Source organism: Lithobates pipiens, unplaced genomic scaffold, assembly GCF_037356315.1.
Source record: "Lithobates pipiens isolate NorthernLeopardFrog02 unplaced genomic scaffold, aLitPip1_a1.2 Scaffold_27, whole genome shotgun sequence".
NCBI lineage: Eukaryota > Metazoa > Chordata > Amphibia > Anura > Ranidae > Lithobates > Lithobates pipiens.
The window spans coordinates 108,335,711-108,349,080 of record NW_027507788.1 but is presented as its reverse complement, the minus strand read 5'-3'; the positions used below and the strand labels follow the sequence as shown (position 1 = coordinate 108,349,080).

General features: G+C 41.2%; 1 protein-coding gene across 2 annotated transcripts in view; it reads right to left on the bottom strand.

Moving 5' to 3' along the window:
* The window catches only part of LOC143934063 (serine/threonine-protein kinase SBK2-like), a 106,095-nt gene that overhangs the window by 75,928 nt on the left and 16,797 nt on the right, over positions 1-13,370 (bottom strand). Inside the window, exon 2 of one of the 2 annotated variants that reach the window (XM_077457358.1) lies at positions 5,818-5,878. The exons of the other annotated variant lie outside the window; for it this stretch is intronic. Coding sequence (XP_077313484.1) covers positions 5,818-5,829 — 12 coding nt within the window. The 5' untranslated portion in view covers positions 5,830-5,878. The remainder of the gene's footprint in view (positions 1-5,817; positions 5,879-13,370) is intronic. 2 annotated transcript variants of the gene reach the window in all.

Here is a 13,370-nt window from a genome sequence, read left to right as displayed (position 1 = left end):
CTTCCCAGCCCAATTTTCAGCTTTCATCACTCTAGCGCTTTCAATGACAATTGCGCGGTCATGCTACACTGTACGCAAATGAAATGGTTATCATTTTGTTCGCACAAATAGAGCTTTATTTTGGTGTTATTTATTCACAACTCCGTTTTTTATTTTTTGCGATATAAGCGCAAAAAAAGCGGAAATTTGGAAAAAAAACAATATTTTCTTTTTTCTATTTGAAAAGAAATCCAATAAAATCAAATTTTGTCATAAATTTAAGCCAAAATGTATTCTGCTACATGTTTTTGGTAAAAAAAATTCTGTTAAGTGTATAATAATTGGTTTGTGTGATCAGGGACATATGTACGCAAATGATCATGTACATATGTGTGCAGGTGATCACGTACATATGTGTGCAGATAATCATTGGGACATGTGATTTTAGTGGGACATATGTGGGGGACATGTTTTTATTATTGGGGACATGTGTTTTTATTATTTGGGGACATGTATGTTTTGGGGAGATGTGTAATTTGGGGACATATGTGGGGACTGTGTTTGTACTGTGTGGTGTGTTGCGTGTTGACACTAGACTGATGATCAGTGAGTAAAAAGCTGTAAAAAACAGCTCATACTCACTGATCATCAGCCGGCTGCAGCGTTCTGCTCTCCTCTCCTCTCCTCTCCACTTCCATGTGAGGAGAGGAGAGCCGATTGCCTAGCAACCGGCTGTTTGTTTACATCACATGACGGCCGTGATTGGACACGGCCGTCATGTGATCAGGAGAGCCAATCACAGAGCCCTCCTGCCGATCTGAGATGTGCCGTGTCCGGGTGACACGAGCACATCGGGATCGCGCCGCTGCACGGGCACGCGCGCGCGATCCCGCTACTTCTGAAGGACGTTCCTGAACGTCCTATCAGGAGTAGACGTCTCCCACCCGGCCGTATATATGCATTGGCCGGGTGGGAAGTGGTTAAATAATTTGTTTGGACCAGGCTGGTCCAAACGAACTATTACCTATTATCAGATGTACCCACTCTGTGTGCTGTATAAACTGTATGTAGGCTCTGTATAAAAATCAAATAAATGGTGTTGCGCTACCTCATAAGATCAAATTATACTACAATCTCTTATACTAAAAAAAAAAAAAAAAAAAAAGTTGTGCTACCAAAGATGTAATTTCTGCCTATTAAGTAGGTAAAATATACCTTAAATTAAACTGTTATATATTATACAGTATATCAAAATAGTTCCAACTATATAAAGTGCCTTAAACAAATGCAATCGTGAATGATCAAATAAATGAATATAAAGTGTCCAGTGTTTAAATTAAATAGCAGCAATAAATATCAAAGTGTCTTGTGCATCCAAAACATCTATAAAAGTAATTCAATCAAAGGTCTGTGTACATTCCAAACGTGGCACACACCGTGCAAAATCAACAAAAAGAAACAACCAATAAAGAAAATAGCTCAAAAAATTTAAGTCTATGTTGTGAACTTGGGGTGAATAAAGTGACCAGTGATTGATTCAGTGCTTCTCCAAAAGGGTTGCCAGAAAACGTGTCTAATCCTTATTCTGAGTGTTTCCACAGCACATCAGGTGAAATGGCCCCTTACCTTACTGCTGTAAGGTAAACAGCAGAACAGCCCAATAAAAAAATTCAGGGATTGTATCCCCCTTTCCTAGCAGGTAAGTGCTGGCCCCCACGGTTGGTATTTTCCACACAGATCTTATTGCTCAATATTATTCCATAGTTGTTTCATAGGAAAGGGAGAAGTATGCTCCAATAGTGAAGTATGTAATAAAATTTATTTGTATAAATACATTAGACAGGTACTCACACAGCGGAAGAAAATAACAGCTTTCAAGACACAAACAAATGAGCGTTCCACTCGCAATACGAACGTCACTTCCGGTATCCAAATTCCGACGCATATCGTCACCGATCACGTGACTTCCTCAGGGAATGAGATACATGTTCACAGAAGTGTCTTTTATACTAATATATGTAGCGGCCATTATCCCGGAGTCTCTCATAGACTCCTATTACCGCGGCCATTTTCTAGTGGATCAGGCTCCACCCGCGGCCATTTTGCAATTACTCAAGTACACCCGCGGTCATTTTCTAGTAGATCGAGCTCCACCTGCGACCATTTTTTGGTTATTCAGGTACACCCGCGGCCATTTTCTATATGACCAATCGTCAACTATTTCCCCATAGGGATCTCTTTATTTATGACTCATATAGGCGATTTATTATACTAATGAGCTACACCCGCGGCCATTTTCCGTGTGTCTAGATATCGTTTATTTACCCAGGGTAACTCATATATTTATTACCTTGCTATCCCGTATTAACTATTTAATCCACTGTTAAAAAATTCCGATTTATATATCTAAATAATACACATATAAAACATAATAAAAATTATTTTTAAAAAACAGGTAAAATTATTTTTTATTTTTTAAAATTTAAATGGCCGCGGTAATTGGAGTCTATGAGAGACTCCGGGATAATGGCCGCTACATATATTAGTATAAAAGACACCTCCGTGAACATGTATCTCATTCCCTGAGGAAGTCACATGATCGGCGACGATACGCGTCGGAATTTGGATACCGGAAGTGACGTTCGTATTGCGAGTGGAACGCTCGTTTGTTTGTGTCTTGAAAGCTGTTATTTTCTTCCGCTGTGTGAGTACCTGTCTAATGTATTTATACAAATACATTTTATTACATACTTCACTATTGGAGCATACTTCTCCCTTTCCTATGAAACAACTATGGAATAATATTGAGCAATAAGATCTGTGTGGAAAATACCAACCGTGGGGGCCAGCACTTACCTGCTAGGAAAGGGGGATACAATCCCTGAATTTTTTTTTTTGGGCTGTTCTGCTGTTTACCTTACAGCAGTAAGGTAAGGGGCCATTTCACCTGATGTGCTGTGGAAACACTCAGAATAAGGATTAGACACGTTTTCTGGCAACCCTTTTGGAGAAGCACTGAATCAATCACTGGTCACTTTATTCACCCCAAGTTCACAACATAGACTTAAATTTTTTGAGCTATTTTCTTTATTGGTTGTTTCTTTTTGTTGATTTTGCACGGTGTGTGCCACGTTTGGAATGTACACAGACCTTTGATTGAATTACTTTTATAGATGTTTTGGATGCACAAGACACTTTGATATTTATTGCTGCTATTTAATTTAAGCACTGGACACTTTATATTCATTTATTTGATCATTCACGATTGCATTTGCTTAAGGCACTTTATATAGTTGGAACTATTTTGATATACTGTATAATATATAACTGTTTAATTTAAGGTATATTTTACCTACTTAATAGGCAGAAATTACATCTTTGGTAGCACAACTTTTTTTTTTTTTTTTAGTAAAAGAGATTGTAGTATAATTTGATCTTATGAGGTAGCGCAACATTATTTATTTGATTTTTATACAGTTACTATTTAGGGGGTAGGGTTATACCCCTACAGGTGGCCTGCTGCAACCTAAATTTAGGGATAGCCTATGTTCTTGTTGATAGCGCAGGGATACTTTTACTACATTGTATGTAGGCTCTGCTGCATACAATATACAATGTTGTGTTCTGGCATTGAGACAGGTACTTCCTGTCCCACTCCCGGAACAAAATTAAGTGGGGGTAAGTGCTGCTCAGCCAATCACAGGAAGCCTTGTATTCTATGAATGAATACAAAGCTTCTTCTGGCTTGCTGAGTTGGAGATTGTTAAGTCAACAGCCTGCCTCTCTGCTTCAGTAAATGCCAGTAACAGGAAAAGGTTTCCAGTCTGCTACAGCATGTTCAGGCAGAGCCGGTGATGGGTGGGTCTGGGGGATGCAGTGCCTGAGCGTGTTGTGTGATGTCATGGTGCAAGGTAGGGGAGCAGCCCAAGCCTTGTGTGAGGGGCTGCTGGACAGGAGCAAGGCAAGCTGGGAGCGGGACTGCCAGTGCTGTTTGGACTGAATGGACTGAAGGAACCACCTGGCATGGAGAGAGACTGTCACTGTGACTCAGGAGGGGACTTGTCGTGTCAGTGAGGTGGCATCATCATCTGTGCTGCTGCACACTGCTGTCAGTGTCACTGTGAGAGTGGATTTCATGCTTGTGTGCCTGCAAATTCTAATTGTTGCCCTCCTGATTCCTTTCACTGAAGTACTAACTTACTATATCTAAAATAAAATAAGAAATATGTTTTTTGCCTTAAAGCAGAGTTCTACCTGATTTCTGAAGTTCTTCAGCTCTTATTACCTGTTTTGGCCAGTAAATAGATGTACCTCCTCTGTACCTCGCCATGGTACATCAAGCTAGATTTCCTGTGACTTTCATTTTCAGTGACATTTGTCACCAGGACAAAGAAAGAAGCTGAATCTCCCCAGTGGAGAGATAGCAATGAAAAATTGACAAGGCTTCTTTACTCTATCCAAAGGGGTTAAAAAAGGTTTGTCTTCATATACACCTTAAAACTCAGACAGCCAACATTCCCAGCTATGGGAACCTCAATTTCATAAACATTCTTTAATATCATAATATGACAACCTCTGTGAATGTTTTAACAATGAGTTACAATTTAGGAAAATATATTTAGTGCTGGTTATAATTTTTTTTTTTTTTGAATGACAGGGTTGCTTAAAATGTATTTCTATATATGAGTAGCATAGGTACTTGAAATTGTCTTAGTACTGGCTTCCTGTTATCCTCAACAGCAATTAGACTTAATGCAGTAACAGTGCTGCCATACTCTTTCTACTATATGAATCATAAAAATGGCTGAACAAAAGGACAACCCTTTTGATATTTGACAATTTACAAACTTTCAATTGCATATTTAACTGTTTTCCTGAGGATTAGATTTAAAAAGCCAAATAATACCCTACTAAATGCCAACAGTGAGGACATATGTATGCCAGTAGCTATAGAGAGCTCTGGTGTCCTTCATTACTTGAGTTTGTTTATTTTAAACATCACTAGTCAGTATGTTGAAAGCATCTAGTTGCATAGTTCCGCTTGGTAACGATGGTTAAAAGGAACCTCTAGTATTGCAAGTATGCATTTTCCCCAGTTACTTTCTGTACCTTGGCTAATTAGTACTGAAATCTGCTGGACAAGCCAAACGAGCACTGAAAAGTAAAATGAACACTTGGAAAATGGAGATCGGGTCTTAATCAATGGTGACAGAGCCTCAGCAGAAGGAGAACATCTGCTTGGCTGTAGTAACATTAACAGGGTTTTAATAAATAGCTGACATTGATGTCTAAAGCTACCCCTTGACCTTGATATGCATTACACAAATATATGTTAGCTGTGCAATATGCTAGTTGGCCTCTTCCAACTCTGGGTTTAAATATCTATCTGACATTATCTGCATGGCGTTTCTATATTCTCTCTGTGTTTGTATTTTAACATGTTTTTTAATGAGGTTTAAATAATTTCCTCTCACTATTCAAAAACATTAATCAGCTGTCCATAATGGTCCTAGATAAATGTGAAAAAGTCCCTAGACTGAAAGCTCCACAAAGGAATAGGATTTAATGTGAATGGTTCTATGGGGTCTGTAAAGAACGGTATAGTAAATCAACAAATCAAGTCATGTCATTATGTACATATGCCATTTATGTATTACTTTGATATAGATTATAACATAACGATAATTTTTTAATAGTGACTTCTTATGCAGTGGTAACTGAGTTAAAGTGTTACTAAACTCAGGACCCTGCATTTACTACTATCTCCCACAGTACACAGAACTGTGCTGGACACATGCACCCTTCCAAGATAAAGAAAAACTCTATAGCAATACACACCAAACTGATCATGTGCAGCTTGCCCTTTAAGGCTCGGTTCTATCAGGAAATGGTCTGGGCACTGTGGAAGAAGGGGAGGATCAGAGAAGACAGGATCAAAAAGCCAGTTTACACAATGCAGAGTATTAGGTTCCACAATGAGTATAACAAGCATGCTTTACTGCATATACAGACTTATTGTAACATTGTGGGTTTAGTAACACTTTAAGTGTATCTACAAGTGTTAATTGACCTACTGATTACCAACAATACAGACCTGATCATGGATGTGGAAATATGGGCAATTTAGGAAACAGCGATCACAGGTCAATTAGCTTTAGTATAAGCCACACAAATAAAAAACATAAGGGGAATACAAAGACACTGAATTTCAAAAGAGCCAACTTCCCTAAACTATGATCCTTGCTAGAAGATAATAATTGGGATAAAATCTTAGGAACAAAGAACACAGAGGAAAATGGGTATGTTTTAAGAGCATATTAAATAAGGGCATTACCCAGTGAATCCTAATGGGAAATAAATTTAAAAGAGCTAATAAAAGTCCTGGGTGGCTTAACTTCAATGTAAAAATGCATATAAAAGCAAAGGAGAAGGCCTTCAAAAAATACAAGGCTGAGGGTTCATCATCAGCATTCCAACTTTACAAAGAATGCAACAAGAAATGTAAGGGTGCAAACAGGACTGCTAAGATAGAACACAAATGGCACATAGCAAAGGAAAGTAAAAGAAATCCCAAGAAATGAATAGTAAGAAAGGGAAGTCAGATCATATTTGTCCCATAAAGAATGCTGAAGGGAATCCGGTTACTAAAGATGGAGAGATGGTGAAGGTATTGAATTTATTCTTCTCCTCAGTCTTCACAAGGGAATCGGGGGGCTTCAGTAACCAAAACTGCAATGTTTATCCTCATGACATGTCACATGAGGCACCCTCATGGTCAACAGAGGACAGAATTAGAATTAGACTTGAAAAACTTAACATTAATAAGTCACCTGGACCAGTTGGCTTGCACCAGAGGGTCCTTACGGAGCTCAGTCAAGTAATTGCCAGACCATTGTTCCTAATTTTTACAAACAGTCTACTGACTGGAAGGGTACCAGCTGATTGGAGAAAGGCCAATGTAGCACCAATATTTAAAAAAGGACCAAGATACATCCCAGGGAATTACAGACCAGTTAGCCTAACATCAATTGTATGTAAGCTCTTGGAGGGGATGATAAGGGACTTTATACAAGATTTTAGTAATGACAATGGTATAATTAGTAGTAATCAGTATGGATTTATGAAGAATCGTTCTTGCTAAACCAATCTATTAACCTCCAATGAGGAGGTGAGCTGCCATCTAGATAAAGGAAGGCCTGTAGGGATTAACTCCAGGGATAAAACAATAAATCTCCCACTTTCCAAGACTCTGGTTCGCCCACACCTGGAGTATTCTGTTCAATTCTGGACACCTGTCCTCGGGAAGGATGTGCTGGAACTGGAGAGAGTCCAGAGAAGGGCAACAAAACAAATAAAGGGACTGGAGGACCTTAGTTATGAGGAAAGGTTACAAGTACTGAACTTGTTCTCCCCGGAGAGGAGACGCTTTAGAGGGGATATGATTTCAATGTACAATTACCATACTGGTGACCCCACAATGGGGATAAAACTTTTCAGTGAAAGGGAATTTAATAAGGCACTCAGCCATTCACTAAAATTTGAAGAAAAGAGGTTTAACCTTAAACTGCGTAGAGGGTTCTTTACTGTAAGAGCGGTTAGGATGTGGAATTCTCTTCTACAGGCGGTGGTTTCAGCGGGGAGCATCGATAATTTCAAAAAACGATTAGATCAGCACTAAGGATGAGCCGAACACCCCCTCCCAATCAATTACCAGTCCCTTCAGGTCTGGTATTGATATTAAGGGGAACCCTTAGAGTCAAATTTTTAAAAAAAATTACGTGGGGTTCCCCCTAAATATCCATACCAGACACTTCAGGTCTGGTATGGATTTTAAGGGGAACTCCACGCCAAATTAAAAAGAGTTCCCCCTAAAAATCCATACCAGACCCTTTATCCGAGCACGCAACCTGGCAGGCCACAGGAAAAGAGGGGGGGACAAGAGAGCGCCCCCCCTCCTAAACCGTACCAGGCCACATGCCCTCAACATTGGGAGGATGCTTTGGGGGTCTCTGACCCCTCCAAGCACCATGTCCCCATGTTGATGAGGACAAGGGCCTCATCCCCACAGTCCTGGTCGGTGGTTGTGGGGGTCTGCGGGCAGGGGGGCTTATCAGAATCTGGAAGTCCCCTTTAACAAGGGGACCCCCAGATCCCGGCCCCCCGCTGTTTGATATGGTAGGGTGGTCCAAAAGTACCCCTACCATTTTACAAAGAAAGTGTAAAAGAATGTTAAAAAAGACACACACACCGTTCAAAAAGTCCTTTATTAAAAATAAAATTTTTTTTAAAAAGACTCCAGCGGTGGTAATTCACTCTTGCTATCCAGCGATGGATGATCCTCTCTCGGGGGTCCAGCAATGGCTGATCTGATCCAGCGACGGGTGATCTCTCCTTCCAGCACAGTGTATCCATCTATCCTCTGTCTCCACTGGCGGAGACACTGCGGGGATCCCGGCAGCCTGACATTTCTTATATGAGGAGGGCGGGGCCACCCCGTCACCTGACCCAGCCCCCCTCTGACGCAAGTGGGAAAGCCTGGCTTCCCCAATGATGTGTGGATGACCCGCCCCCTCTGATGTAACACAGGTTTCCGTTACATCAGAGGGGGGCGGGGTCACCCACACGTCATGATGATCAATGATTGTTCACTGTTCACCACATAGGTTGGACTTGATGGACTTGTGTTTTTGTTCAACCTCGCCTACTATGTAACTATGTAACTAATTAAAGTGAGATCTGCTCAAAAGGAAACAGGAGGCAAAAAAAACTGACAGGGTTTTATCTATTCCCCTCTATATCCAAAGAGAAAAGAAACATGTTTTGGGTTTAGATGTACTTTAACTTTGTGTAAAAATATATGAAAGTATGCTGATTTGAGTAATATTTCTCACAAACATTCAAGGATCTTCCCCCTTTTTAACTGGAGGATATCAATATGAAATGTCGCCTAATCTGCCTTGCAGCAACACATTGCAGGTGTTTTCACTGTTGGGGAGCTAATCCAAATTACTTGTGAATTTTAAACTTTCAGTTTTCAGCGCTGTTGCACATTGAATGACAATTGTGTGGTCATGCAACGCTATACCCAAATAAATTAGTAAAAGTGTTTTTTTTACCCACAAATAGAGCTTTCTTTTGGTGGTATTTGATCATCTCTGCATTTTTTTTTTTTTGCGCTATAAACAAAAGAAAAACACAATATTTTACTTTTTGCTATAATAATTTCCCATTTTTTCTTAAAAAAAACAATTTTTTCCTAAATTTATGCCGAGATGTATTCTTCTATATATTTTTGGTAAAAAAAAAAAAAATCGCAATATGCGTTTATTGATTGGTTTGCGCAAAAGTTATAGTGTCTACAATATTGGGGATAGTTTTATGGCATTTTTATTATTTTATTTTTTTAATAGTAATGACGGCGATCTGTGATTTTTATTGTGACTGTGACATATCGGACAATTTTGACACCATTTTGGGACCACTGACAATTATACAGTGAACAGTGGTATAAAAATGCATTGATTACTGTATAAATGTCACTGGCAAATGTCACTAGAGGGTGATCAAGGGATTAATGTGTTACCTAGGGAGTGATTCTAACTGTAGGAGGAGGGGACTCACAAGGTGAGGAGACTGATCGGTGTTCCTCTGTACACGGAAAACATGATCGGCCTCCTCTCCCCTGACAGGACACGGATCTGTGTGTTTACACACACAGATCCGTGTCCCGGCTCTGTTACTGGGAAATCGTGGGTGCCCAGTGGACATCATGGCTGACAGGCACACGCATTGGCTCCCGAGTGACGCAGTGGGGGTGCACACGTGCCCCCCAGATGGCTCATTTGACTATGAGTGGGACCTGAAGTGGTTAACTACAACTAGTATATATACCCAAATGTTACTTTACTTCAGCCTCCTTTAATCTCATGTACATCAGTACTCAAACTGGGAGAGGAAGTGGCAGCACTTGGAGCCAATCAAGTGAGCTGTAGTGTATATTTGCTGACATGGAACATACTGACAGAAGATGGGCACAGAGAGATGACCTGAGCAGTCCACTGCTACTCCTTCCCTGTCCAATCACAAGGTACATTGAATCAATAAACTATGCATTTGGCTACTTCTATATTAATCTGTTGATATTGTTTCATGTTGTTCTGTTTCTTAGCCCTGAAGTCAAATTTGTAAACCTCCAAAATGCATGGGCTGTACCTACTGACTTGCTATCAATGGGCATCACTGATTGGCATGCATTATTGTTTGGCACTGATTGGCATCCATTAGTAAAATATAATACAATAGAATGCCGCCTATCAGTGCCCATCTATGCCGCCCATCAGTGCCACCTATCAGTGCCACATATCAGTGTCCATCCGTGTCACCCATCAGTGCCACCTATCAGTACCACCTCATCAGTGTCCATCATTTCTGCCTTATCAGTGCCCGTCAGTGCAGCCCTATCAGTGCCCATCAGTGAAGGAGAAAAACGTACTTTTTTACAAAGTTTTGCAACTGAAAAAAAAATAAAAAATTTTTTCAATTTTTTTTTGTTTCAAAATGTAAACTTTTTTATTTGTTTAGCAAAAAATAAAAACTGTAGAGGTGATCAATTACCACCAAAAGAAAGCTCTATTTGTGGGGAAAAAAATATAAAAAATGTAATTTGGGTACAGTGTAGCATGACCGCGCAATTGTCATTCAAAGTGCAAAAGCGCTGAAAGCTCAAAATTGGTCTGGGCAGGAAGGTGTCTGGTATTGAAGTGGTTAATTGGAGAAGAAAAAACATTAGGTCACTAGTCTTGCTTTGCTGTCTGGCAGAAATGCAAATACTTCAGCAAGTAAAACATTTGTTTTTCAGTTGTGTATTTAGCCGATTGCCTGAAGCTCAATTTTAAGCACATTTTTGTACTTATGGATAAATATTATGGTACAAGATCCAGTTTAATACATTTTTGCATTACCTTGAATATTGTTACTTGCATTTCACCATTTTAAATTAGAAACTAAAACTTAAACATGCATTTTAAGGGATAAAATCAGGAAATTATTCCACAGTTCTGAAAAATATTGTACTTTTGATGATTTTATGTAAAGTTAAGGTTCCATATTTCCCAACAATTCACTCATTCTGTTCTCTAGCAGCTTTAGCATGTTGTTAGTGGAAAAAAGGCATCTGAGATGTCATAACATTTGGTGTCCTGGCTTGGACTTTAAAGCAGGGTGGTATACTGTGAATGAGGGATGTGTTTTGGCACTGGGGTCAGGGATCTTAGTCTTCTGTAATGTCAGTGCACTACTGTGCATGCAATCAGCACTCAACATAACACTACCGTTAACTTCAGTGCCAAAAAATATCATATCTTTAATTCACGCACTTAGCAAAATGCAAGGGCTATAAATTGAATCTTTCATCATACACATTCTATATGTTGTGCAGAATTCAATATTTCATTTTTTATTTTTATATGTGTGATATATATGACATATTTGTGCGAGTGTGTGATTTGTTCTTTTTTTAAGAGCAATTCCAGGGAACAAGTGGAACTCTTTAGTGAAGTGCTACTGAAAGCCAGCTTACATCAGAAAGTCTGCTTAATTTACCTTAAAGGGCATGTAAAAAATCCTGATAGCTTACCTTTCGTTGATGGTGTTGAAAGACTTGCTTTCTCTTGGCACCCTTTTATTTATTCTGTTTTGACCAGTTAACCCTGCCAGTAAGGAACTTTCTGTCCTATGATTATTATGCTGACAGAATACAGTGCTCTAAAAGAGCAATGTTGTCACCCTAGGATGTACAGATTACTGGTCGATTGTTCACTGGCACATGAGTGCAACCAGCCTATTGTATACCTTCCAGCTTCTGTACCTCACACCACAATAAAGGCAGAGCACAGAGACAGAAAGAAAATGTAGCACCCTCCTGCATGGGGTAGAAGAGCAGACTCACTTCCAGCAGGGAGAAGGCTAGCATTTAGTTTGGGATGGTTTCATGGCCACAGTGGAGAGCATCATACGACAAGGAAGGGCGCCAGTCACTTTAGTCTTTTCAAGATTTATTGCTTCAGCTTCACAAGGAGAGGGTCAGGGTTAGGTCTTCATTAGCAACAAGAGCTTCCAGACTTTATTAGTCCAAGGGAGTGCCAAGATCCTCCAAGGGCAGACACTAATTCCCCTACAGCAGACATGCAGCGGGCTCTTCCACCTTGGAAGGTGCACCCTCCTCTACCAGAGGGGACAGCCTGAAGAACTCTATGCTAGAACTCATAGGACTCGACGACGACAGCGGCGACAGAAGACCGGGCCACCGCCTGTAAAAGAGCTATAAGAAGGCGCGGTGGCCCGGCAGAAGAACCGAAGAGGGGACAAGACCCTTGAAGAGGGGGACTAGACCCCAGAAGTCGGAAGAAGAGGGCAGCGGTGAGGAAGAAAGCCGGGCTCCTCCGCTAGCAAAAGAGCTAGAAGAAGATAGTGGAGGAGTCCGGCGAGAAGACCCCCGAAGACGGAAGACCCCCGGAGCTGTGCAATAAACAATTTTTACCCTGTGTTGTGTTTTTTTTGTACTTTTTTTCACAGGTGAATGGGTAGGGGTACATTGTACCCCATACTCATTCACATAGGGTGGGGGGCCGGTATCCGGGGGCCCCCTTATTAAAGGGGGCTCCCAGATTCCGATAAGCCCCCCGCCCACAGACCCCGACAACCAATGGCCAGGGTTGTCGGGAAGAGGCCCTTGTCCTCATCAACATGGGGACAAGGTGCTTTGGGGTGGGGGGGCTGCACGGCCCCCCCTTCCCCAAGGCACCCCCCATGTTGAGGGCACGCGGCCTGGTACGGCTCAGGAGGGGGAGCGTTCGCTCGTCCCCCCCTTTCCTGGCCGGCTGGGTAGCGTGCTCGGACAAGGGTCTGATGTGGACCTGGGGGGAACCCCCACGCCGATTTTTTCGGCGTTGGGGTTCCCCTTTAAGTCCATACCAGGTGGCGGGGCCAGTGACGTCTCCTTCGCGGGCCCCACCTACCTGGAGACGCGCTCGAAATGAGCGGACTTTCCTCCGCATGTGTGGGCGAGTCCGTTCATTTCAAAAGTAGGGCGGATAGTACGGCGGACTTAGTACGACGTATTAGTCCGCTGAAAAAATGCCGTCTGTGAGCAAGTAGCCCGTTCGGAAAGTCGGACGGACAGTCTGGTGGGAAGTCCGCCAGACTAAGTCCGTCGGATAGTCGGCTACGTGTGTACGCGGCATTAACCACATGTCTATAGAGGCAATTTTTATATTTTCACACACATTTCAAAATTTGCATTTTTGCTATAAATTACTTTAGACCCCCCCCCCCCAAAAAAAAGTATATATTTTCTGAAAGCATAGACCCTGGAGAATAAAATAGAGGCACGT